At 44.9% G+C, this 24153-nt stretch overlaps 1 protein-coding gene and 1 long non-coding RNA gene across 3 annotated transcripts; one reads left to right on the top strand and one right to left on the bottom strand.

Annotated features, from left to right (window-relative positions):
- Nucleotides 1–4075: 4075 nt before the first annotated feature.
- LOC139701319 (uncharacterized) lies at nt 4076–14186 on the bottom strand. Of its 2 annotated transcripts, none has more exons than XR_003583523.2 (2): nt 14098–14186; nt 4076–4700 (listed from the first exon to the last, which is right to left on the bottom strand). It is a non-coding gene; the product is annotated as an uncharacterized lncRNA (long non-coding RNA). The 2 variants fall into 2 exon arrangements; XR_011705465.1 differs by lacking the exon at nt 14098–14186 and adding an exon at nt 8484–8518.
- A 168-nt stretch (nt 14187–14354) lies between these two features.
- On the top strand, nt 14355–23966 carry Znf174 (zinc finger protein 174). The gene is made up of 4 exons (XM_027940643.2): nt 14355–14403; nt 14826–15499; nt 16622–16844; nt 20720–23966. The coding sequence occupies exons 2-4, from the start codon at nt 15098–15100 to the stop codon at nt 21319–21321; spliced, it is 1227 nt and encodes a 408-aa protein (XP_027796444.1). The 5' UTR covers nt 14355–14403; nt 14826–15097; the 3' UTR covers nt 21322–23966.
- Nucleotides 23967–24153: the final 187 nt, after the last annotated feature.

Genomic DNA, 24153 nt, shown 5'->3' with positions numbered 1-24153 from the left:
GGGCTGGGCTTTTCGTGGCGCGTGTATTTAAAGGCTGTGTCTTCGCCTTCTGCCCCGCTGCTGTCAGCTCCTGGGTCCCGGGACGCAAAACCTCGGTGGCGGAGACAACTGGGCCTTCTATCTGGGAGGCGTGGCGTCACCGAAGCCTTCTTGCAAGAGGACTACATAGAAGCTACTTGCCCTCAGAGAGCGGTAGATAAACCCTCCCGAAACCAGTTCTGGTATTAGGTGGGTGCAGATAAAGCGCCCTGAGAGTACCGGGCAGGGGCGAGGCTTCGAAGGATCTGGAGGCTTCAAGAAGGTGGAGGTGGCTTTGTTACAATCTTCATCCTCTCGTTTTCAAGAGGATGAGACCCTCTTGAGGACATAGAATTTTCTTCTACATTTGTAAGGTCTAGGCTCAGGTGTCCTTTCCTGGTTGGGAGGGGTGGAGAACAGCCATTCTTCGTATTCACTGTCTATGGAAAGAATGAATTAGGAGTTTGGGGAAAGAGTGTTTCAGGCAGGAAAAGCTTGGTGGGTGAAGATGTTAATCTATTTCTAGATCAGGGATTCTCTACCAGGGGCGATTTTGCCCCTCAGAGGATATTCCCAGACATTGCCAATGTCTAGAGATAATTTTAGTCATCACTGGGATGGTGCTACTGGCATCTAGTGGGCGGTGGTCAGGGATGTAACCAAATATCTTTCAAAACAGGTTGCCCACCTACCCCAACCTAAGATCTATCTTACCCCAAATATCAGTCGTGCTGTTTTAGATGCCCTGCCTTAAAATGATAGTAGTGGAAATGGAAGGGGTACAGATGTCAGAGACATCTCAAGCAAAGACCAGTTTTGCCTCTGCATTAGCTTTTCATCACTGTGACAAATAACAGAAATAACAACTTTGAGGAGAAAACATTTGTTTTCAGCTAAGAATTTTCATTCTGTAGTCATCCAACTCCATTGCTCTGGCCTGAGGTAAGGTAGAAAATAATTGGCTGAAGGATGTGGTGGAGGAAAACTTCTCAGCTCATGTTAGCTAGGGATACAGAGAGGAAGAGGCCAGGGACAGATACAGTCCATAAGGGCATATCTTGAAGGATTCACTCCTTTAATTATGTCCCCCTTTCACCACCTCCCAGTAGTCTATTCAGTTATCAATGGATTAATTCATTGATGAGGTCAGAGCCTTTATGAATGTGATGAGAAAACTATACATTCTTTAGTTTTTTTAGAGTGAGGAAATGAAGAGAAATAAATTCTCACATGACCTCTTTTCCAGAGCAAAGATTTTATCTGAGAGACCTAGCTGGAGGTGATTCTTCAGAGTTGTAGGAACTGAATTTTGAGCTGCAGATCAGCTTATGCAGTTGAACTCCTCACCTATCCTTGTTGTCTCTCAGGTGGCTGATGGTAAAGCTAACCTCTCTCAAAGGGATTGGCAATTTGGAGATCTCCCATCAGCCCTCCAGACTGTAGCAAGTATCTGGGCTTCTCAGGGTCTTCCACCAACTCAGAGAGCTCTGTTGTTAAAGGCAACAGCTGACATTGCACTCAGGAGAGAACTCTGGAGCTAAAGCAATTCCTGACCATCCTACACAGGGAGATTCAAGCTGGGTCTGAGTGATGGAGCATCACCCAGAAAGCAACGACCTTGGTACAGGATTTGGAGTGAGAACCTGGGGGACCAAAGTAACGGCTTTTTTCTGTTTGTTTTTGTATTGGGGATTGAACTCAGGGGTGTTTTACCACTAAGTTACATCTCCAGACCCCACCACTTTTCTGGTGGTACTAGGAATTGAACCCAGGGCCTTGCATATGCTCTCAAGTGCTCTCCTACTGAGATGGGACCCCCAGTCCCATCTCCAGTCCTTTTTATATTTATTTATTTATTTATTTTTGGGGGGGGCTGGGGATTGAACTCAGGGCCTTGTGCATGCAAGGCAGGCACTCTACCAACTGAGCTGTATCCCCAGCCCCTCCTTTTTATTTTTTGTTTTGAGATAGGGTCTCTTTAAGTTGCCAGAGCTGGCCTCAAACTTGTGGTCCTCCTGCCTCAGCCTCCCGAGTGGCTGGGATTACATGCATGTGCCACTGCATCAAGGCAGTGGGAGGGTAAGGGAGTATGGTCAGAGAAAATGGATAGCAGGTTGTAATGGGCTTGGGTATGGGACAGGCAGTGGGAACAGGTGGAAAATCTTGATTTTGTTGCTCTTCCTTCTTTATCACTTCTTTTTTTCCCCAGCCGGTGTCCATGTCAGCCTTCCTAAGAGAATGCTGTTTTTCCTTTCCAGGAGAGTGGGCCAAAGGCAAGACTGGATGTTCTCACCAAACACTAAGCTTTCAGTAGGTCTCTCCTCCTCAGTAATGAAGAGAGACACATATCCCCTGTAGAACACAAACTTTTTCCTCTTCAAGTTATATTCAACTGAGCCAGCTCTGAATGAAAATCTTCTGGTTCTTGAAGTGCTTGCTTTGTGATGGTTCACAATGCACAGCAAGGCAGAGGAATTTTAGTTAAGTCCTCTATTATGGTTTAAATATCCCCCAGAAGCTCATGGTGTGAGACAATGCAAGAAAGTTCAGAGGAGAAATGATTCGGTTGTAAGAGTCTTTAACCCAGGGCTCAGGTTGTGGCTCATCCGTAGTGCACTCTCCTAGCCATGTGTGAGGCCCTGGGTTCAATCCTCAGCACCTCATAAAAATAAATAAAAAATAAAGGTGTTGTGTACAATCTCAACTAAAAAATAAATATTAAAAAAAGAGTCTTAACCCAATTTGTGAATTAATCCCCTGATAGGGATTAACTGAGTGGTTACTGAAGTGGTGGGGTGTGGCTGGAGAAGGTAGGAATTGGGTCCTGGTTTGGGGGGTATATATTTGTATCTGGCAAGTGGAGACTCTTTTTCTTTCTGCTTCCTGATTCCATGTGAGCTGCTTCCCTCTGACACACTCTTCTGCCATGATGTTCTGCCTCACCTCAAGCTCCGAGGAATAGAGCTGGCCTTCTATGGACTACAACTTCTGAAACTGTGAGCTGTAAATAAACCTTTCCTCTTCTACAGTTGTTCTGGTCAGATCATTTAGTCACAACAGTGAAAAATCTGACTAAAACAGCCTCAATGTGAGGGGGACACTTCTCTAAACAGATTAATACAGCTAGATTTGTTATCAAGAGATGGCCAGAGTGGGACCAGCAGGACTGGGAGTATGCTGCATATATAACAGAGCTCAGGAGCTCAGGGTGGGGCTGCACAGACTCCCTACACTGCCCTGAGCAAACAGGACTCTGTTGTGCTCTCTGCCAGTGGTAGTTGTGGCACTGGGATATAACTTTCCTCCTGGTCCTGTTTTACCCAGCTGCACATATCCGACTTCTCATTCAGTGTTTTAGCTTTGGCTTTCCAGAGATCTCTATTCCCATACTTCTGTCCTGAGTCCACACGGTGATCTGTAGGGGTGAAGCAGGGTATCAGTGATGGAGTTTTTGTATTCAGACAATAATGTGTGAGCTCCAAGAATAGCAACCCTGCAGTGATGGAGGAGGGTGTTGCTGTGCTCCAACTGAAGCTAATTAAGCCCCATCCCCAGGAATTTTTCCAAGAGAAGAGCCAGGAATCATACTTAGGATCTTGCAGACCATAGGGCTTTAAAGGAGACCCCAACTACTTTGAGGAATGGTGAGACACAAAGTCTCAGGCTGGAAAAAGAAGCAGAGAGTGTCCAGAGATGAAAGTTTGTCAGTCTCTGTGACATCACAGACATGACCTCATAGTTCTTTCGGACCAGAATCAGTAGCAGGTAAGGTGGGGGTGCAGCTGTCAGACTGAGGCAGCTCTGTTCTTGATCTGGATTTGTTGTTTTCTCTGGCCATCTCTTCAGAAAGGCTCATTCCATGGTAATTTTGGAAGGCCCTTGTGTGTCAGTTCTGTGTTTTGAATGAAATTCTTCAAGTTTTTCTGTTAGCTGGTAGTACCCGTCCCCAGCAGCCACTAGACGTCCAGACAGAAGGGCACATTCTCCTGCCTGGGTCCTCTGGGGCTGTCAGAGGTTGGGCTGCCTGCATGCCATCAATAACACAACCAGTGGAAAGTCTGAGTTTGTATTTGTATTGATTTCCTGAAACATTATTCAAACATGCTATGGATATCTCTTAGGTTTTTAAAAACTACTCTTGAACTCACATTTCCTTGTAGCTACAATCTCATCTCTCCACATGTTCCCCTTTCTGTCTTGTCTTCTCTAATCTGGCTTCTGCTACCACTGTTTCACTGTTACTCTTGTTGAGGGGTCCATTGATCTCTGGGTTGAAAAATCCAATAAACTTTTCTTGGTCCCCAAATCATTTGACATCTCAAGAACCTCCAGCCCAGGGCTGGGGCTGTGGCTCAAGTGGTAGCGCGCTCTCCTGGCATGCGTGTGGCCCCGGTTTGATCCTCTGCACCACATACAACAAAGATGTTGTGTCCGCCGAAAACTAAAAAAAATAAATATGAAAAAAAAGAAAAAAAAAAAAAAGAAAAAAGAAGAAGAAAAAAAAGAACCTCAAGCCCAGTTGATCACTCCCCCCCACCTTGAAATTCTCCATTCTCCTGACATTCCAGTGTCCTCGCCCTCTGCCTTTCCTTCTCCTTTTCAGATAATGCTCTTCTTCCATGCCTCTCGTTATTTCTCAGGCTTCAGTTTTAGGTCCTCCATTTCTCACTCAGCCAAGGATCCTAAAAATTAAATAGGCATAGAGATCATTTTAGAAGTTTATTCCAAATGCAAATTATTGAGATTCCCCCCCACCCCCAGAAATTGTGTGTATATGGGACAGCCTAAGTTTTCTATAACCAATACCTGAGGGTCATACTCATGCAAGAGGTTCACAGACCACACTTGTAATCATCGCAATTTTCTTACTCTCAGCTTTAAATACCCTATGAAGATGGTTTCCCATCTGGTTTCTCATCTGAGCCATAGAGTTTAAATCCTGTGGCCTACTTTACTGCACCATTTGAGTTTCTTGTGCATTTTCTAACTGCAAAGTATCAAAAACTGAACCTCTGAATTTTCTCCCCAATACCTGCTCTTTTAGCATCATTTCCATCTTGGTAAATGGCATCTCCTTCCACTTGGCACCCTCTTTAAACAAGAAATCCAAAGGTTATCCTTGATATCTTCTGCCTCATCCCCTAACTAATCAGTATCATCCAATCGCTTAGACTGCCTGCCTTGCCCTTGTTCCTTTTTTGGTGGTACTAAGCTACAAAGAGCATCGATCTTCTGCCCTGAAGGTAGCAGCAGTTCATAACCCTGAATGCTTTGAGGTCAAATACCGGTTTAAAAGAGATCCAGGCTTTTAACTTCTGGCTTGCTCCCTATGAGGGAAGCCCTTTCTTAGCCCTGTGAGGGCTATTTTTGCCATAGTAACCTGGCCAGGAACAGCTCTCAGACAACTTCCAGACCACAGGGAGGCTCTGGTTTCCTGACAGGCCTTACAAAAACTACAGCCTTCTCCTTGTCAAATAGCCTCATTCTCAGCCAGGTGTCTGCAGAATAGGCTAACATCCTTATCCTGATTCTTGTTCCTGGAGGTGGTTCTGAAGGTCTAGTTATAGCAGGTCTACCGTTAAGTCAGGGATGGCTAGACCTCTCCAAAAGCAGAAGGCAGCTCTAGGAAATGCCTAGCCTGAGGAATCTGTGAGGTAAATATCTTCCTTCCTGTAATGTAGCAACTCTTCTGTGTGCACTGTCTGAAGGCAGATGAGTGTACTACTCTCAGTGGAACTTCTCGCACAGACAGCACACTGGAGGCTCTTCCCTCAAGTGGGAGTAGCTACGGAAGCTTCATCCACAGTGCACCCAACCATGGGGCTCCATGCAGCATGGCCATGTCATGAGCACTGTTCTGGGAGTTGCCGAAGCTCTTCCTACAGACAGTGTACTGATAAGGTCTCTCCCCAATATGCATCCTCTGTGGGGCAGTGAGGCTGGAGCTCTGGTTGAAGGTTTGCTCATACTGAAGGAGCCTCTCCAGTGAGTTTGCTGATGGGCACTGAGGTCAGAGCACTCACTGAGGCCCTTCCCACACTCACCACCCTTGTGAGACTTCTTTCCCGTGTGGATGCTAATGCCAAACAAGGTAAGAGCCTCTACTAAAACCATTTCCACATTCAGAACCATCAGAAGCCTTTCCCACTGTGGGCTTAGCTTGTGGGGAAAAGGGTGCACTCTGAGTTGTTTTTCCCACACAGGGTGTGAACAGGCCATGTCCTGGTACAAAGTCTCTGGCAACTTGTCTTCCCCAGGCTGAGGGTCTCTCATCACCTGCCCCAGAGAGTGTCTGTGCAGGTTTCTTGGCACTGGGCTCACTCTCCCAGGCTTTTTTTTTTTAGCTCAGAGTGGTAAAATCTTTGTCTACTAGATGTTCTCTGTAAAGGCTTGCTCATTTCTATTTCTGAATTATCTTTTTAAATCACTTTCTTGATTTCAAAACCTGGAAAAAATGCATTGGACTATGGAGAAGGAAAACAATGGAACAAGGGCAATAAGAAAGAAACACCCAACTGGAATTTTCCATGAGGTTAAGTCTCCTGCTAATCAGAAGCCTAAGTTTATTTTCCAATTGTAATATTTTTGAGCTCCAAATTCTGGGGTCACAGGCAAATTATACACTAAGCTCTACAACCTTTCTTCTACCCTGTCATTTAGATGTCCTGACATGATGACAAAACTAAGGCTAACAGTGAGCTCTGTGTCCTCTGTCAGTATGTACATAGGTGCGTTCTTAATCTCAAATGGCCTGACTTCTGGTAGCAGACCAACAAAAGGCCACCCTGGGTTTGGCCAGCTCAAAGTGGGACAAAGCAAGCTGTTGAGCCCCTGTCAGCACAGGGGTGACTGTGCTGGAGATGATGGAGTCTGGCCTGCAGGCTTAACTAGCAATCTGAGTATGACAAGCAGTGGAATTCCATGGGAAAAGATGTCCCGGATTCAGTGAACGAGGTCAGCGAGTGCTCCCTCTAGAAAACAAGGGAGATAAAAGCCAAGATTCCTGGCCTGACAGACTCACACATGGAGATGACAACAAAGCCCAAAGCAGTGCCCACTCCCTCTAGTCTGCTAGGCTAATAGCCTCCAAGTAGACGTGCCCAACCTGTCAGGGCTGAAAGTCCCACCAGGTCTGTGTGGGGACAGGACTGCAGGCCTAGTCTTTTAACTTCTGGGCCAATATTTCTGCAGTCCTTCTGCACAGTTCACAATGCAACTTCCACAACCCCTGTGGGCTCCTGTTCTGGCTCCTTTGTGCCTTAGCAACATTTCCTTCTTATCCAGGAACAGCATCACTTGCATAGGAGGTCCAGGAGCTTGAAGGAACACTCATTTCTTCAGAAAAGGTACAAGACTCGGGCATAGGGCCTCTTAATGGTTTTGGTAACTCAACTGTAGGCTTTTTTTTTTTTTTTTAATTTGGAGACAGGATCTCTCTAAGTTTCTCAGGGCCTCACTTATGCTGGAAACTGGCTTTGAACTTGCAATCTTCCTGCCTCAGCCTCTTGAGCTGCTAGGATTACAGGCATGAGCCACCATGCCCAGCTCAACTGTAGGCTTTTGAACTTGGTGCAGAATTGCTCTGGAGTGTATAGAAAACCCTGCTCCTGGAGTCACTCTGTCATGGCCCAGCAGATGTGGTTGTTCCACGAACTGAGAGAGGGTTTTCAGAAAACCGAGAGCTACTGAGGATGGCCAGGAGTGTCCTGGTCTCCTCATAGTCCCAGTGCACACCTGCCACAGTGCACAGTGATTGGGTTGGGGAGGACCGTCTATCCTTAAATGCAGGGGTTCAGTAGCCTCAGAAGCTGTATCTTAGTTCCCAAACTACACTACAACTGCCTACTGTTATTCTGGGAAGACACCTCACTGGCTTTTCCCATAAAACATAAGAATGTTCAGGGTAGTATAAAAGGCATCCTCTCCCAACTGACATGGTCTGCAGAATTCTCCACAAAATCTACCCTTTCTGTTTACTCATCCTGAGTCCCACTCATTTCCCCAGGAGAAGAGACTCACTGTAAGAGTTGTGGCTTGCTTGTCTCCACAGTTTGGGACATGCTGAAGGTACCACTAAGAAGAGGGTGAACAGGAGAGACTTGAAGGGAAGCCAAGATTCATGGGCAAAAAGCCTGGTTATAGGATGTACTCCCCTATTCCTTATCTAAAACAGGAACACCTCCTTATCTGGCCCATCTGTTTATGTAAATTACAAAATGAGAATAAATAGTGAAAGTCGGCCATCTGATGGGGAGCAGGATAGGTGAAGAGTCATGAAGTCAGAGTGGGCAGTGAAAAAATACTCTGAGCAGCTCAGTGGATGGCATGAAATCTTTCCAATGTCTCTAGATGAAAAGGGGTTCAGGGTGAAAGTAAATGCTAAGGTGAAATGGTAATCTCAAAAGAGACAGAAGGTGTCAACCACAGCTCACTTGGGACCCAGCTGTCCAGACCCCAGCACCTACCTCCTGTGTCAGAGCCCCTCCTCAGGCAGATTCCTGAGAACTGGAGGAGAAAGAGCCACTGTTAAGAGGGGAACTTCTGCACAAAGCTGAGGTTCTCGTGGTAGGCTTCCCAGGAACCTGTCCAGAGTGCAAGTTCCTAGGCCCCACCCCAGAGCCTCCAGGTGATTCTCTGGCTGCTCGGAAAGGGGCCATCTCCTTCACGAGCACTTTCAAGTCTCAGAATCTGAGGCCCGAAAATACCAATGACATTCTTCACAGAACTAGGAAAAAATAGTCCTAAAATTCATTTGGAAGAATAAAAGAGACAGAATAAATAGCCAAAGCAATTGTAAGCCAAAAAGCAATGCTGCAAGCATCACAATACCTGACTTCAATAATCACAAAAATTATACTACAGAGCTTTAGTAACAAAAACTGCATGTACTGACTTCAAAACAGACAGACCAATGGTATAGAATAGAAGTCACAGACAAACCCACCCAGATGCAGTCATCTGATCCTTGACTAAGGTGCCAAAAACACATTGGAGATCCATTTTAACAAATGGTGCTAGGAAGACGGGTTATCCATATGTAGAAAAATGAAACTAGACCCTGTATCTCACCTTGCACAAAAATCAACTCAAAATGGATCAAAGACATAGGAATTAGACCAGAAGATATGCAACCCCTAGAAGGAATATAAGACAAAAACTCTAGCATAAAGGCATAGGCAATTGATTTCTCAATAGGACCCTTAAAACTTAGGAAATAATGCTAAGAGTTCATAAATGGTATGGCATCAAATTAAAAAGCTTTTACACAGCAAAGGAAACAAATCTGAATGTGAAGAAAAACTAGAGAAGAGAGAAAATCTTTGATAGCTATTCTTTTTTTTTAAGAGAGAATTTTTTAATATTTATTTTTTAGTTTTCGGTGGACACAACATCTTTATTTTATTTGTATGTGGTGCTGAGGATCGAACCCAGAGCCGTGTGCATGCCAGGCAAGCACGCTACCGCTTGAGCCACATCCCCAGCCCTGATAGCTATTCTTATGATATAAGATTAAGCTCTAGAATATATAAAGAACTCAAAAAAACAACACCCAAAAAATTCAACCCAATTAATAAGTTGGCAAATTAATTAAACAGACACTTCTCAAAAGAAGAAATATAAATGTTCGGGGCTGGGATTGTGGCTCAGTGGTAGAACGCTTGCCTAGCACCTGTGAGGCCCTGGATTCGATCCTCAGCACCACATAAATAAATAAAATAAAGGTACTGTGTTCAGCTACAACTAAAAAATAAATACTAAAATAAAATTTTTAAAAAAAGAAATATAAATGTTCAACAAATATTTGAAAAAATATTCAACATCATTAGTAGATAGGAAAATGCAAATCAAAACTATACACTAAGATTTCTTCTCACACCTGTCAGAATGGCTGTCATCAAAAATACGAATAATAGCCAGGCATGGTGATGCACACCTGTAATCCCAAAGATGCAGGAGGATCATGAGTTGAAAGCCAGCCTCAGCAAAAGTGAGGCACCAAGCAACTTGGTGAGACCCTATCTCTAAATAAAATACAAAATAGGACTGGGGATGTGTCTCAGTGATCAAGTGCCCCCAAGTTCAATCCCGCTACACACAAAAAAATAATACAAATAATAATAAATTCTGTAAAGGATGTGGAGAAAAATGAACACTTCTACACTGTGGATGAGACTGTAAATTAGTACAACTACTCCGTACTATGGAAATCAGTACGGAAGTTCCTCAAAAGACTAGGCATGGAACTACTATATGACCCAGCTATACCACTCCTTGGTATTTATCTCAAAGAACTGAAGTCCTACTACAGTGATACATGCATACCCATGTTTATAGCAACACAACTCACATTAGTCAAACTATGAAACCAGCCTACGTGTCCATCAATGGATAAATAAATAAATAAATGAGGTATATATACACAATGGAGTTTTATTCAGCAATAAAGAAAAATGAAATTATGTCATTTTAAGAGAAACAGATGGAAGTAGAGAACATTTTGTTAAGTGAAATAAGCCAAAATCAGAAGGTTGAGGGTCATATGTTTTCTCTCATGTGTGGAAGCTAGAAAAAAGGGAAGAGAAAGGTGTGGGGGGCAGGGATCTCATGAAAATCAATGGAAGATCAGTAGAGGTAAAGGACAGCAGGAGAAGCGAATGGGCAAGTGCTGGGGAGTAATATTTGTCAAATTGTTGTGTGCATGTACAAATATGTAACAACAAGTCCCCTCATTATGTACAAGTACAATGCACCAATTTCAAAAACACACTGTATAAAGAGAGAAAAAGAATATGGGGCCTGAGAACAGACCCCATTATCTGTCATCACAAATTTCTGCCAAAGTTGGACATATAACCTCTAAGAGTGGCACTAAATAACAGTGTGAAACCTAAGGAAGCAGGGAGAAACAGTCCAGGAGCCAAGGTATTGCTACAGGAATAAGCCAGGCAAAATGGGACACAACTATAATTCCAGCTACTCGGAGCTAAGGCAAGAGGATTGCAAATTCAAGACTAGCCTTGGCAACTTAGTGAGACATGTCTCAAAAAAGAAGAGCTATGTGTATAGCCCAGTAGTAGAGCAAAAGGGCCTGGGTTTAATCCCCAGTACTGTGTAAATAAATAAATATTAATAGAACATGGTCTTGGAAATGATGAAGTAAGATCACTTAAATGAAAGCATCCAGCAAATAGCCTAATAACACCAACACTACTAAAAATGGTGAATAAGTGTTGGAAATGGGAACTTTGGTTTTTCCTTTAAGAAGCCTCTGTGAACCCAGCTCTAGGCTCTTTTCTAAAATCCAATGTCAATTCTGTCTTCAAAAGATACCTCATACTGGTCCCCTTCTCTCCACCTCCACCAGCCTTCATCTGGTCCAGGACATTCTCATACATCTACACTAATACTGACACCCCAAAACTGATCACCCTGCATTCTACAAACCATGCCTTTCACAAAAAGGACTCTAGTGTGGTCTTTTTAAAATTTAAGATCACATCATTCCCTGGTAATATTCCTCAGGGCCTTCCTGATGCCTATAAAATAAAATCCCAAATCCCTTCACAGCCTAAAAGGCTTCTTCACCTTATCTCATGTCCTCTTTCTTCCTGTTGATCTCTAAGCTGTCCATGAATCCTCCCTCCTCTTTCCCAAACACATCACCTTGCAACCCAGGCTCTCTTCCTGGAATACTCTCTTCCCAGCTCTTGGTACAACTGGCTCCTTCTCCTCCCTCACCCTAACTCAGATGTCCCAGGAGAGGCCTAGCCTTACCCCCTTTCTCATTATCAGATCACCTGTTCATTTCCTTCCTAGCACTTAACTGAAACTATCTTTATTCATTTGTTTCTTATCTGTCCCCCATGGGCAGAGGCCTGTCTTTGTCACTGTAAAATCCCCCACATCTAGCATATCATAGCACCAGTCAGGTCTGCAGATGAGACATTCTCCCAGACAATATGGGCATTCTGTGGGAATGGTCTGTGTGCTATCATCTCTCTAGGTGCCTCTCAAGAAACAACTTCTGTGCCCCATGCCCCACTTCTTCATAACCAAAACCCCAAGGTTCCAACTTCCTTTTCTCATCTGTTCTTAGAGAATATTCTGTGCATCCTCAACCAGACACACAGCTTCCTCACCAATGTGGGCATCTGGCAAGATGGTCAGGAACTGTTCCTTGGAGTGTGTTTTAGGCCTCAGCCACTGACAACAGAGTTACCAGAGTTTGCTAAAAGCTTCATGGAGACTTGCTACCTCCTGTTATCAGAAGTGCCTGAAAGCACTAGTGGGAGGCCTTGGGGTCAGGGTGGTGTCCCTGAGTGGCTGTTTCTGTTCTGTGTAGAGTCCTTGTTTGAGGATGAGTGTGTCTGAGGAGTCTTTGCTGCAGCCATCATTTAAACAAACTGATTGACACTTCTACCTGGGGATCAGATTCCATCTTTCCCCAAATCACTAGGCAGCCAGGTTCTCCAGGAAGGAGGATTTTTCTGGAATCAATGGGACATGAGTGTCACAGATATACAGAGACTCATAGCTGAAAGAAAAGGCTCTCGGTTGAAGGGGGCCAAGGAGAATGACAAAAGATAGCATAAACTTAGTCCATCTTCCTTCACTCTGCTTCCTGTGATTCACTTTCCATCCCTTTTCTCCCCCCACAATAAACACTGAGGATTCAAAACACTAGAAATAAAAAAATAACTTTTCTCCCTAGCTGTTGAATCATCCAAACTATTTCTCACAATCAGTCCACCTGTTCTTCCTCTTCTCCTACATACGGAGTCTTTTTCCTGTCCCTCCTGACCCCAAAGAAGACTGGACTCACCAATTGCCATCTTATCTTGAGATAACTAGTGTGTGTGCATACCGAATAACCTCTTCACTATTATTACACACACACACACACACCCAGGCCACGTACATACATGGTGACAATGGTGGTTCTGATTGTATGTTTTTAGCTCCCAGCATTCCCTCATGGTCATCTGATAGTGTCTTTTTCCTTGTGAAAGAGCCCCTCTCTGTTTCATTGGCTCTGGTGGGGCTGTTAATTACAGTGCCCTTCACTCCCCCCAGGAATGGGCATAGGACAAAGCTGAGCCTATCAGATTCTTCTGTGAGATTTTACATATAGGAGAGTGGGGAAAGTTCTCAATTTCCAGGGAAAGGCTAAAATGGGTAGATGTAAGACTGCCCCTCTCTGCAACTATGTTCCACTCACTCTTCCACTCCTCCACCACAGGGATGAGCCTGATAACAGGAGGTTACCAATACACCAGAGACTAGATTACATACTTGGATTGCCAGGGCCAGTTTAGGCAAAGCCGTATCTTTTAGTTATTTTGAGTGGGTTTCAATTATTTAAAACAGATCAAATGACAAACGCTCCAATGAGAAAGATAGTATTCCTTTGGATTTTATATCGTAGCTTATATTTCCTCAGCAGGCAATATTAAAATGGATTCATGTTGCACATGTGAGTATACTGAACGCTACTGAACTGTACACTTAAAAATAGTTAAATAAATAGAAAAATTCTTAAGTTTTACTGTGGCAGGAGGGCTAGAGATAAAGAACTCAAGGGTGTTATGATTAGCTTTCCTTTTTAGCAGAACAGCAGAAACTGAGCGATTAGGTATCCTGCCTACTGTTACACAGCATACTCCCACCAGAACTTTGACAGGTTTTCTCACATCCTGCACCTGGAATAGCTGGACAATGTAGTAGATGCTATTCTGGTTTCATGCTGCAGGAGGAGCCTGTACTCCCCCAGAGCCCTGACAACCCATTCATTGCTAAATGTTTTCATGCAGGTCTCTCAAGAACTTGTTCCACTTTGGCCATGGCGCACTCGGAGAAATGCAAACTGAGATGGGGAGCAAGCTGGTTCATTCCCCACTCAGCAAGCATCTGCTGGTCGGGAACTGTGGTTCAGACCCCGCGAAGCGAGCAGGGTAGAGGGGAGGCCCCGGCGCCGGCTGCGGGTCCGGGACCCGCTCCAAGCGCTTAGGACAAGGCTCTGAGCGGCGAGGAGGTCCGGGTTTGCTATCCTTCCCGGCCGCCAGCAAGCAGAAGACTCACCCAGCCTTAACAGACTCCACAGACTCCCTCGCCGCGGGGCCGGAAGTCAGCGGCGCAAGCCCAGCAACAGGCCACCCATTGCGCACGCTCCGGGGCCGAGCCCAAGACTACGACTCCCGGGGTGCAGTGCGATAGTATGACAAACTGCTCAGCCAATGGGCGAGGGGTTTGCCCCGAGGAGCCAATCCCTCGGGGCGGAGGCGGGCCCTCCCGCGGGGTGGCAGTGTGTGGGCGTCTCCACGGCCCGCGCCTCGGCCCCGCCCCCGACCCGTGCTCCTGGGTTCCGGGTCCCGGGTCCCCAGAGAGGTGAGTCGGCTGCAGGTGGGCACGGGCACCGCGCTCCTCCGGGCGCTGTTGTCGCAGGCGCCGCTCACACCCCGCCGAGCTGCGCGCGTGACTGCGGCGGCTCCGCCAGGCCGGGGCCGGACTGGGCCGCGGCCCCACTCCGCTCGGCCTGCCGTGACTCACCGCGTCGCGCTCGCGTGGGCAGTCTCCGGGCGCACTGGCCACCCGGCCAGCGCTGGGGCCTCCCGGGGCCTGCGCCGCTGCTCCCCGCAGGATGCTCGCGGTCGGCGTCAGCCGGGATGCGGGAGAGTTGGAGCGAGCTACCTGTAAGACGGCTTGAACTTTTCCTGGGGATTCCAGTCCCTGTCCGTTAGATTATATTTCGCCTCTCGTCGGAGACTTGTGTGCTTATTACCGAAATAAAGGAAATATTTTTTTCCCAGTGCCCTTAGGACGTTATGACTTTTCTCCTTTGCAAGACAGTTTTACAAACTGACGGAAACACAGACCCCCTCCCAGGACCTGTTGTATTAAGGTTGTCTGGAGAAAGGGTTGGCAAATAAGGCCTTGTCTCTGCAGTCGTCCTTCCCAACATCTCGGAGGAGCTTCGTTTCTACCATCTTTCTAGCATTCAGAGAGACTTCTCCAGGGTCATGATCCCAAAGGCTTGACCAGTTTACAAGGAGAGAGAAGTTGTTTTCTTGAGCCCCCCAAAATGGCAGCTAAAATGGAGATAACTTTGAGTTCCCAGACTCAGGCTTCCTCCAAGCAAGAGAGACACATAATAACAAAGCTAGAAGAGAAACGAACACCTACTCTGCAAAAAAACTTCCCGGATCCTGAGCTCTCCCGACAAAGCTTCAGACGGTTTCGTTATCAAGAGGTGACTGGACCCCAAGAGGCACTCTCCCAGCTCCGACAGCTCTGCCGGCAGTGGCTGCAGCCTGAGCTGCACACCAAGGAGCAGATTTTGGAGCTCCTGGTGATGGAACAGTTCCTAATCATCCTGCCCCCGGAAATCCAGGCTCGGGTCAGGCATCGATGTCCAATGAGCAGCAAGGAGATTGTAACCCTGGTAGAAGATTTTCACAGAGCATCCAAGAAACCAAAGCAGTGGGTAAGGAGAGTCCTCTGTCATGGTCCCCTGGGTTTTTTGTTTGTGTTTTTTTTTTTTTTTTTTTTTTTTTTTTTTTTGGTCATCTTTGTACTGTTTATCTCTGGATCCCTCCCTATTTAAGAGTCCAGGAGATTTTTAAAAGTTACTTCCAACCTCTAGCTGGGAATCCCCTGCAACTTCTAATAAGTTTCAGAAAACCTAGCTACTGACATCCAGTGAGGAAGTAGAGCACCAAGGTGCTCTGCTTTTTCATTCCATTGTGGGCCGCAAGTCCCAGAAAGTAGCTTTAAGGTTCAAAGGCTAGGGATATGTAGCCCAATGGCAGAGTGCTTGCCTAAGCATGCAAGGGACCCTTGCTGGTTTCAATCACCAATATGAGGGGAGGGAGATTAAGGTTCTTGAATCTCTGCTGATAGATCTAATCCCCATTCATTCCTACAATCAGAATTATTGGAAAGATCAGCTGACTTGGGGGGAATTTCAATGAATTTTTTTCCAGTGGTGTGTCTGCCCTGTTGTCTCTGAATCAGGAGGTTACAGCTCACTTGCCTAGTGTTGCTATTCTTTCCCATCCCATTCCCCAAGCCAGACCCCAGCCAAGGCCTAAGCAGGAAGCAAACATATTTACTCTGGAAAATGGGAACAGGTGGGGCAGTTCTTTTAGACCCCTACTATTATTGGACCTCCCTGATAGGAGTCTTTGGCAGAAAAAAATATTAAAATGATTTTTTAATGTTCCCTCACCATACTGATTCCTGTTCCTATATGGCCTGTTTCCAACAGAAGTTGAGAGGTGAGAGGGGTGTGGGGAGGGAATTTGATGGGCCAGTGTCATGACTGACCCATTGGTGCCAGCTCTCTTCTGATGACTTTCAACTCCAGGCCTTGTTAAAGGCCCATGCTTGAGGATAGGCAGTCAGAAAGTACTGGATGCTGTGAAGCTGCCTCATTCTGTGTTCCCTTCCCTTGCTTCCTGTGAGCGTTTCAATGGTCTCTATAAAGTTAACCTCCGGGCCATGAGCAGAAGTTCCCAAGGTAAAGGGGTTATTGTACAGCAGTGGGCAAGAAAGCTGCTCTCAGTTGGTCCTAACTGGAGTGTTAATGGATGGGGCTTGTTCCTAGGTGGCCGTTTGTATGCAGGGACAGAAGGTGCTGTTGGAGAAAACTGGATCTCAGATTGGAGAACAGGAACTGCCAGACTTCCAACCACAAATTCCTAGGAGAGATCTCAGGGAGAGCTCTCTGGTGGAGCCTTCCCAGGAAGGACCTCATGACCGGCTGAGCCCCCGTCACTGGGAGAAATCCCCACTCCCCCAGGAACCAGCTCCCATATTGACTGGGACAGGTAACACTCTGCCTTCTCTCTCCCTCTCATCTGCTCTTTCCTTCCATGAAAGCATCTTATCATTCTGCAAAGTTATAGACTGTGTGTGTGTGTGTGTGTGTATTGATATTTATTCCCAGGTTTTTAATGTTATGTGTATTGATATTTATTCCCTAAAGACTCCACTAATTACAGTGGTAGTGGAACTACAAATAAGTATGCTTTTATCATTTTGTTAATGAATATTTGGCTATCCAATGCATAGTAGGATTATTCTAGCATCTACTTTTCTGTCCCTTTCAGAGCTTCGTAGGATAAAGATAGATCTAGATATAACCACAGATGAATTTCCATGGTCCCATGCTAAAGAATGTTCTGCCCGGTAGAGAAAAAGCCCCACTCCATATTATTCCTTTTCCTCCTCCTCTGTGATATCCTTTGTGCTTTAAACCCTTGTGTCTATTGCCCTATCTGCCTCTGGTACAATACCAGTATAATTGCTGGCCCTGTTCTACACAGTGCTATTATAACAGTGACATTCTGGTCAGTCTTGTGTGACTCCAGGATACAGCCAGCAGATTAGAGAGGGTGATTCCAAGAAGACTACAGCTCTGTTTCTTTAACATTTGCTGTGTTTAGGGAGAAACTTTGTGTTGTAGTCTGTTCAGGCATCTATAAGAAAATATTAGAGAATAGGCAGCATAGAAACAACAAAAGTTCATTTCTCACAGTTCCAGAAGCTAGGAAGTCCAAAACCAAACTGCCAGCATGTTTGGGTTCTGATGAGGGACCTATTTTGGGTTGTGGACTACCAATTTCTCTATGTCTTCACATTCCATGGCAGAGTAGGCAAGCAAACTCCTTCAGGCCTCTTTCATAAGGGCAGGAATTGCATTCCCATGAGAGCAAAGCCCTTATAATCACCTGCAAAGGTCTCACCTCCTAATGCCACCTCCTTGGGAGTTAGGGTTTCAATAGATGAAATTGGGGGAACATAAACATTCACTCCATTGCATTTTGTTTTGATTATTTTTGGAACTTGGAAAGAAAAGCTTTTGACCCTTGTGGAGGTCCTGCCCCATAATGTAGCCTTCATGATCCTGAACAAGGTGGACCACACTTTCCCTTCTCTCAGCAGAGACAGTGGGTATGCATGTGCTGGCTTGTGTCTCCTTTCATTTTATCCCTAGAAGGGTGGAATCCCATGTTCCTCATGTCAAAGATCCTTCTGAGCTGCACTGTCTAATATAATAGTAGCAACTAGCCACTTGTGGCCCTTTAAGTTATACTATTGAGATATAATACATATATTATAAATTCACACTTTAAAGTACACAGTTCAGTGGGTTTTAATATACCTACAGAGTTGTACAACTGTCACCACTGTGTAATTCCAGAACATTTTCATCATCTCAAAAAGAAACCCATTACCCATAGCAACTACTCTCCACTTATACCTCCTCATAGCCCTGGCAACAATTAATCTTTTTTTTTATCTCTATGGATTTGCTTATTCTATGTATATTTCCTATAAAAGGACTTATACACTACAAGGCAGTTTGTACTGACCTCTTTACCATGATGCTATCAAGTTTTGTCCGCGTTGTAGCATGGATCCTTACTTTTGTATGGCTGAATTATATGCATTGTATGAATAGGCCACATTTTTATCTAAAACTTACCTGTTGGTGGACTTTGTGGTTCTCCTTTTAGCTATTAAAAATAATGTTGCAGGCTGGGGATACAGCTCAGTTAATAGAGTGCTTGCCTTGCCTGCATAAGGCCCTGGGTTCAATAACTAGCACCATCAATCAATAAATAAAGTTGCTGTGAACATTTGTGTACAAGTTTTATGTAGACATATGTTTTTATTTTTCTTGGATGTGTATGTAGGAATGGAAATGCTAAGTCATAGCTAACTCTGTTTTTAACCTTTTTGAGGTACTACCAGGCCATTTTTCCAAAGTATTTGTGCATTCCCACCAACAGATTATGAGGTTCTAATTTCTTCATATTCTCATTAGCACTTGTTATCATCAGTCTTTTTTAATATAGCTATCTTAGTGTGAAGAGGTATCCTCTTGAGGTTTTGATTTACATTTCCCTAATGAATTATGATGTTGAGAAGCTTTCTGTGTGTTTATTGGTCAGTTGTCTATCTTGTTTGGAGAAGTATCTTTCAGAGCCTTAGCCCATTTTTAACTTAGGTTGTCTTTTTAATGAGTTTTAAGAGTTATGTATTCTGAATACTCCCATTGTTTCCTCCCATTTTGTGGGTTGTCCTTGCTATCCTGTGAAGCACAAATGTCTTCCATTTTGATAGTATAATTTCTGTTTTTCTTTGCTTGTGCTTTTGGTGTCATATCTAAAATACCATTGCCTAAAGCAAGGCTGCAAAGATATAGATATGCTTTCTTCAGAGATAGGATTTAACTCTTATATTAGATTGCTGGTCCATTTCAAGTAAATTTTTATATATTGTATAAGATAGAGGTCTATTAGTCCATTTAGCCTAAATTCCTTAGACTGAGTGATTGATTTATAAACAACAGAAATTTATTGCTCACAGTTCCAGAGGCTGGGGAATCCAAGGTCAAGGCACCAGCACTTAGAATGTCAGGGAGGGCCCATTCATCACAGATAGCAATGTTTCCCTACATGGCTGAAAATGGGATAAATAAGTTCCCTTTGACCTGTTTTATAAGGATATTAATCCCATTCACAAGGTCCATCTTCATAACCTAGTTGCATCCCAGATGCCCATGTCCCAGCACCACTGCACTATGGATTGTCGGCATGCTAATTTGGTGATGGGGAGACAAATAGCAGAATCAAACTTCACTCTTTTGCTTGTGGAAATTTAGTGCTCCCAATGTCATTTATTGAAAACACGATTCTTTCTTCACTGAATTATCTTAAGAACCTTGATGATCAATTGACTGTATTTGTTTGAGCTACTTATTTAAACTTGAATTTAAGTTAATTAAAATTAAATTAAATTTAAAAATCCAGTTCTTCTGGTATATTAGCCACATTTCAAATACTAGCAGCCTTACAGTCACATGTGGCTGGTGGCCACCCTGTTGAACAGCACACACACAAATTCTGCACCTCAGAAGAGCTCCTATTGGGTAGCCCTGCTCAATATCCACAGCTTCCCAAGAGCTGTGCCAGGGCATTTCCATCCTGATCCTCAGTCCTGGCAGTCCATGGTGGGAAGTTTCTGTGACCAGAATACACATCTGGTCCATATTCCAGTCATGCTATCACTTTTGTAATTACAGAAACCAGTCACTGGATTAACCATCCTCTGAAGAGGGTTTTGATCATGTTCATGTAAATGAGGAGTATTTGTCCAGATAACTGTTTGCAATGCTAAGATTGCAACTCTCAGCCAGGCACATTGGTACTCACCTGGAGTCACAACTACCTGGGAGGCTGAGGAAGGAGGCTTGCTCCAGTTCAGGAGCTTGAAGCCAGCTTGGGTAGCATCCATAGCAAGACCCCATCAAAAGAAAATAAATAAATAAGATGTCAACTCCCTTCCTTCTTTCATCCATTAGCTGATGCTCAGTTCCAGTGGGTTTCCTTTTCCCTGTTCCTTTTTTCCTAAACTTAGGAAGGAGGAAAAGAATTGGAGAACTTGGTTTCTAATATAAATCAGAACACCCCAGGAGACTATTACTGTACAGATTTGCAGGTCCAAGCCTCAGAGATGCTGACTCAGCAGGGGGGTGGCTGGGAGCCTGCTTGTTAGTGAGTACCCACCCTCAGGAGTCTAATGCAAGTTGCCAGCAGAGGCATCTTTGAGAATCCACACTGTACATTTCATATCTCTTTTACTGACATTTTTTCTTCTAAGTGTGGAAAATGAAGAGTATTCTTTCTAATTATAGAGGCCCCCAGAATAAGGAGTGACAACAAGGAAAATCCACAACAGGAAGGAGCTAAAGGAGCAAAGCCATGTGCAGTGTCAACTGGCAGATCCAAAGGGAATGGTCTGCAGAGCCCTGAGCCACGAGGGGCAAACATGAGTGAGCCCCGGTTGTCTCGGAGGCAGGTAAGCCCCCCAAATGCTCAGAAGCCGTTTGTTCACTACCAGAGACATTGCAGGGAATTGGAATACATCAGCAGCCCCCTCAAAAGTCACCCCCTGAGAGAGCTGAAGAAGAGTAAAGGAGTTAAAAGAAGCTTGAGCAGTCGCTTGCAGCGTCTTGGTCACCAGCCAACCCGCTCTGCGAAGAAACCTTACAAATGTGATGACTGTGGGAAAAGCTTCACGTGGAATTCGGAACTGAAGCGACACAAGAGAGTGCACACAGGAGAGAGACCCTACACCTGCGGAGAGTGTGGAAACTGCTTTGGACGGCAGTCAACCCTGAAACTGCACCAGAGGATCCACACTGGAGAGAAGCCATACCAGTGCAGCCAGTGTGGGAAAAGCTTTCGCCAAAGCTCAAACCTCCACCAACACCATAGGCTCCACCATGGGAACTGAGGAGTGTTTCAGTCACAGGGAAGGGCTTCGTGTACCTCCTTCCCTACTGACATGTAAATCAGATTACATGACTTAACAGGGAAACCAAGTGGCCCTTGGGGAGTGATGGTGTACGCTTGGCTGGTGAGGAGCCCCCAGAAAGGCTGTCCAGGACCCACTGCACAGAGTGACAGGGTGAAGAGATGGCAGGTCTGGGTACTGGGGCAAAGAGTACTGCAGTATCTGCAGAGAATGGGGAATAACTTCTGAGGGAGAATCAGGATGACCCCATAGGTGACCCCCCCACACTGCTGTTACCCACCCCCCCGTGGCATTACTTATCCTCTAAATATGTTAAAGGTGAATTCCATAGAGAGTTGTGCATTTGCTGCCATTCCACATCATATCTTCATCTGCATACTTGAGCAGTTCTCCACAATTTCAAGGTAACACTCATTGGAAAATGAATCCCCTAGTACTCTTTCTGTAAATGCCTAGCTGATTATAACAAAGAACCTGAGTATGTGCCTGTGTGCGAGGAGCATTTCCAAGCCAGCACATGGTGCTTTTATCAAAATAAAAAAGGGATCTTTTATATTACACACCTTTGATTTAGAAAAAGAAATTCCACACATCTGCAACAACCCTAACCCAGAAGACAGGGAAAAGCCATGTTGAGGAGGAAGTGATGGATTAAGTGCTCAGAAACGTAAGGGGGGTTCTGCATGCTCTCCTTTGTTACCTAGGTCATGAGCTTTAAAACTGTCAGAACCAGTGAAAGGAAAATAGTGTTTAAAACTGGATTACAGTGATGGCTGCACAACTCAGCGACTTTGCAAAAAGTTATCAAAATGAATTAATTTTATGATATATAAATTGCCCCTCCATAGCATTTTTTTAAATGACAAAATATATTTATATAAAATGTTAAGAATCCCAGAACTAGGCCTGGGAGGTCATCTAATTCCACCGCTTATTTTCTCAAAGTAGAAATTAAAACAGTGTATAATTCGAGGTCACCCCAGGCAAGCCAGCCTGCTCCTCAGTTTGAGGAGCCTTTTGGCAGATTGGTGCACTGCCTCATGCAGAAACAGGAGCAGGTAGCAGTCTTCCTGAAATGTCAGTATCAGATCACTACCATACAGGATTCTGCCCCAAAGAAGCTTATGTTCCTCTTAACTGCTATGGAACGAGAGCACACTTGAGGGTCTCCACTCAGCACCTTTGCACACACAGTTTCTTTACCTTTTATACCTGCTGCCTTCCACTCCATCTTCCCTCCTCCATCTCACAAGAGCTGCCTATGCAAATCCCAGGGAAAAATTGGTTTGTAATCATGGGTCAGCTTCCTTGCTAGACTCCATAAGCTGGGCTTGCTCAACCTGGCCGCATTCTTGCCCTGCAGGGGACATCTGGCAATGCGTAGAGACATTTCAGGTTGTTGTGACTCAGGGGAGGAAGGGTTCTCTTGGCCTCTAGCAGGTGGAGCTCACGAATCCTCCAGGGCACAGGACAGTGCCCACAACAGCCACCTGGCTGAGCATGTCAGTGATCCCAGGATAGGGAAACTGCCATTCACTCTTAGCAGCCCTTTCAAGACAAGAACTGTGTTTTCTATCATTTCAGCTTTTGAACTTGGCCCATGCTTAGTCAAAAGAAATAAATGTTCAGTAGTTGAATAGTTGAGGCCCCAACCTCAGGGCCCATACTTCTACCTGAATTCAGAGATCCTGGTGATAGTTTATCCAGAGACTTACAGAAAGTCCAGCTTTTTTGGCCCTGAAGGCTCTAATCACAGATCCCCTTCCCAACTGCTATGTTAAGTCATGGAAGGATTTTATCTTCAGCATTCAGCCTGCTCCTCACCTCACTCCATGCTGCAGCCTGTCACTAGCTAAAGGCTTTGCGTCTCACATTCCCTCCTTTCCCTGCCCTTCTCCAGGCCAAATGTATGTTGTCTATTAATAACTTCCAAGTGCTGGTCACATCTGTATTAGTTACCCACTGGAGCTGTAACAAAGCCTGCAAACTTAGTGGCTTAAAACAAAAGAAACTTCTATAGTTCTGGAAGTCAGAAGTCCAGAATTGGTTTTACTCAGCTGAAATCAAGCTGTGGTTGGGGCTGGGTCTTCCTGGAGACGCTGAGAGTAAGTCTGTTTCCCTGACCTTTTCAGGTTCAGTAGTCACTTGCATTCTGTGGGTTGTGACCTCTTCCTCCTTCTTCAGGATGAATCCCCCTCTCTTCCATTGTGCTGCCTTCTTGGACACTGGCCCTCCTTCCTTCCTCTTATAAGGACTGTTGTCATATTGGGCCTACCAGGATGATCTGAAGATCCTTAATAATATATTCAAGGTCCCTTTTGCCATATAAGGTAACATGCACAGGTGCCAGGGATTAAGATGTGGATATATTTGGGGGGCCGTGTTTCAACCTACCACCCACCCATATCTGTATTGAGTAAACTTGATTGGTCAAAAAGGATTTTCTGAAAGAGAAGGAACTTCCAGTTCTCTTATTTATAAAGGTAGGCATAGGGATTGTTCTTAAAAGAGTTTCTGCTGCTTGGCATTTTTCCTCTCTTCATATTACCCATTAGTAATTGTCTAATCTTCATGTCTTTGGGTACACGTTTAGTGGTGGACCTTGAATAAATGTGTCAAAATCACTGCTCTGAACACTATTCTTTTCCAGAGTAAGTCAAGTCTGATGCTGACTGACTTGGCCCGGACTCGTTTTCCTTTGGTATAAGGTTCACCTCCAGGCAAGCAGTGGCAGGAAAGATCAGGTGGCCTGGAAGAAGGCCCCTGGGTACTATATTCATATGGAGGGCTCCCCTTGGCTTCCTTGCCCAT

The sequence above is a fragment of the Marmota flaviventris genome, chromosome 19 (assembly GCF_047511675.1).
Source record: "Marmota flaviventris isolate mMarFla1 chromosome 19, mMarFla1.hap1, whole genome shotgun sequence".
NCBI classification, from domain to species: Eukaryota; Metazoa; Chordata; class Mammalia; order Rodentia; family Sciuridae; genus Marmota; species Marmota flaviventris.
The sequence above is the reverse complement of the archived record's forward strand: the minus strand, read 5'-3'. Positions and strand labels throughout refer to the sequence as shown.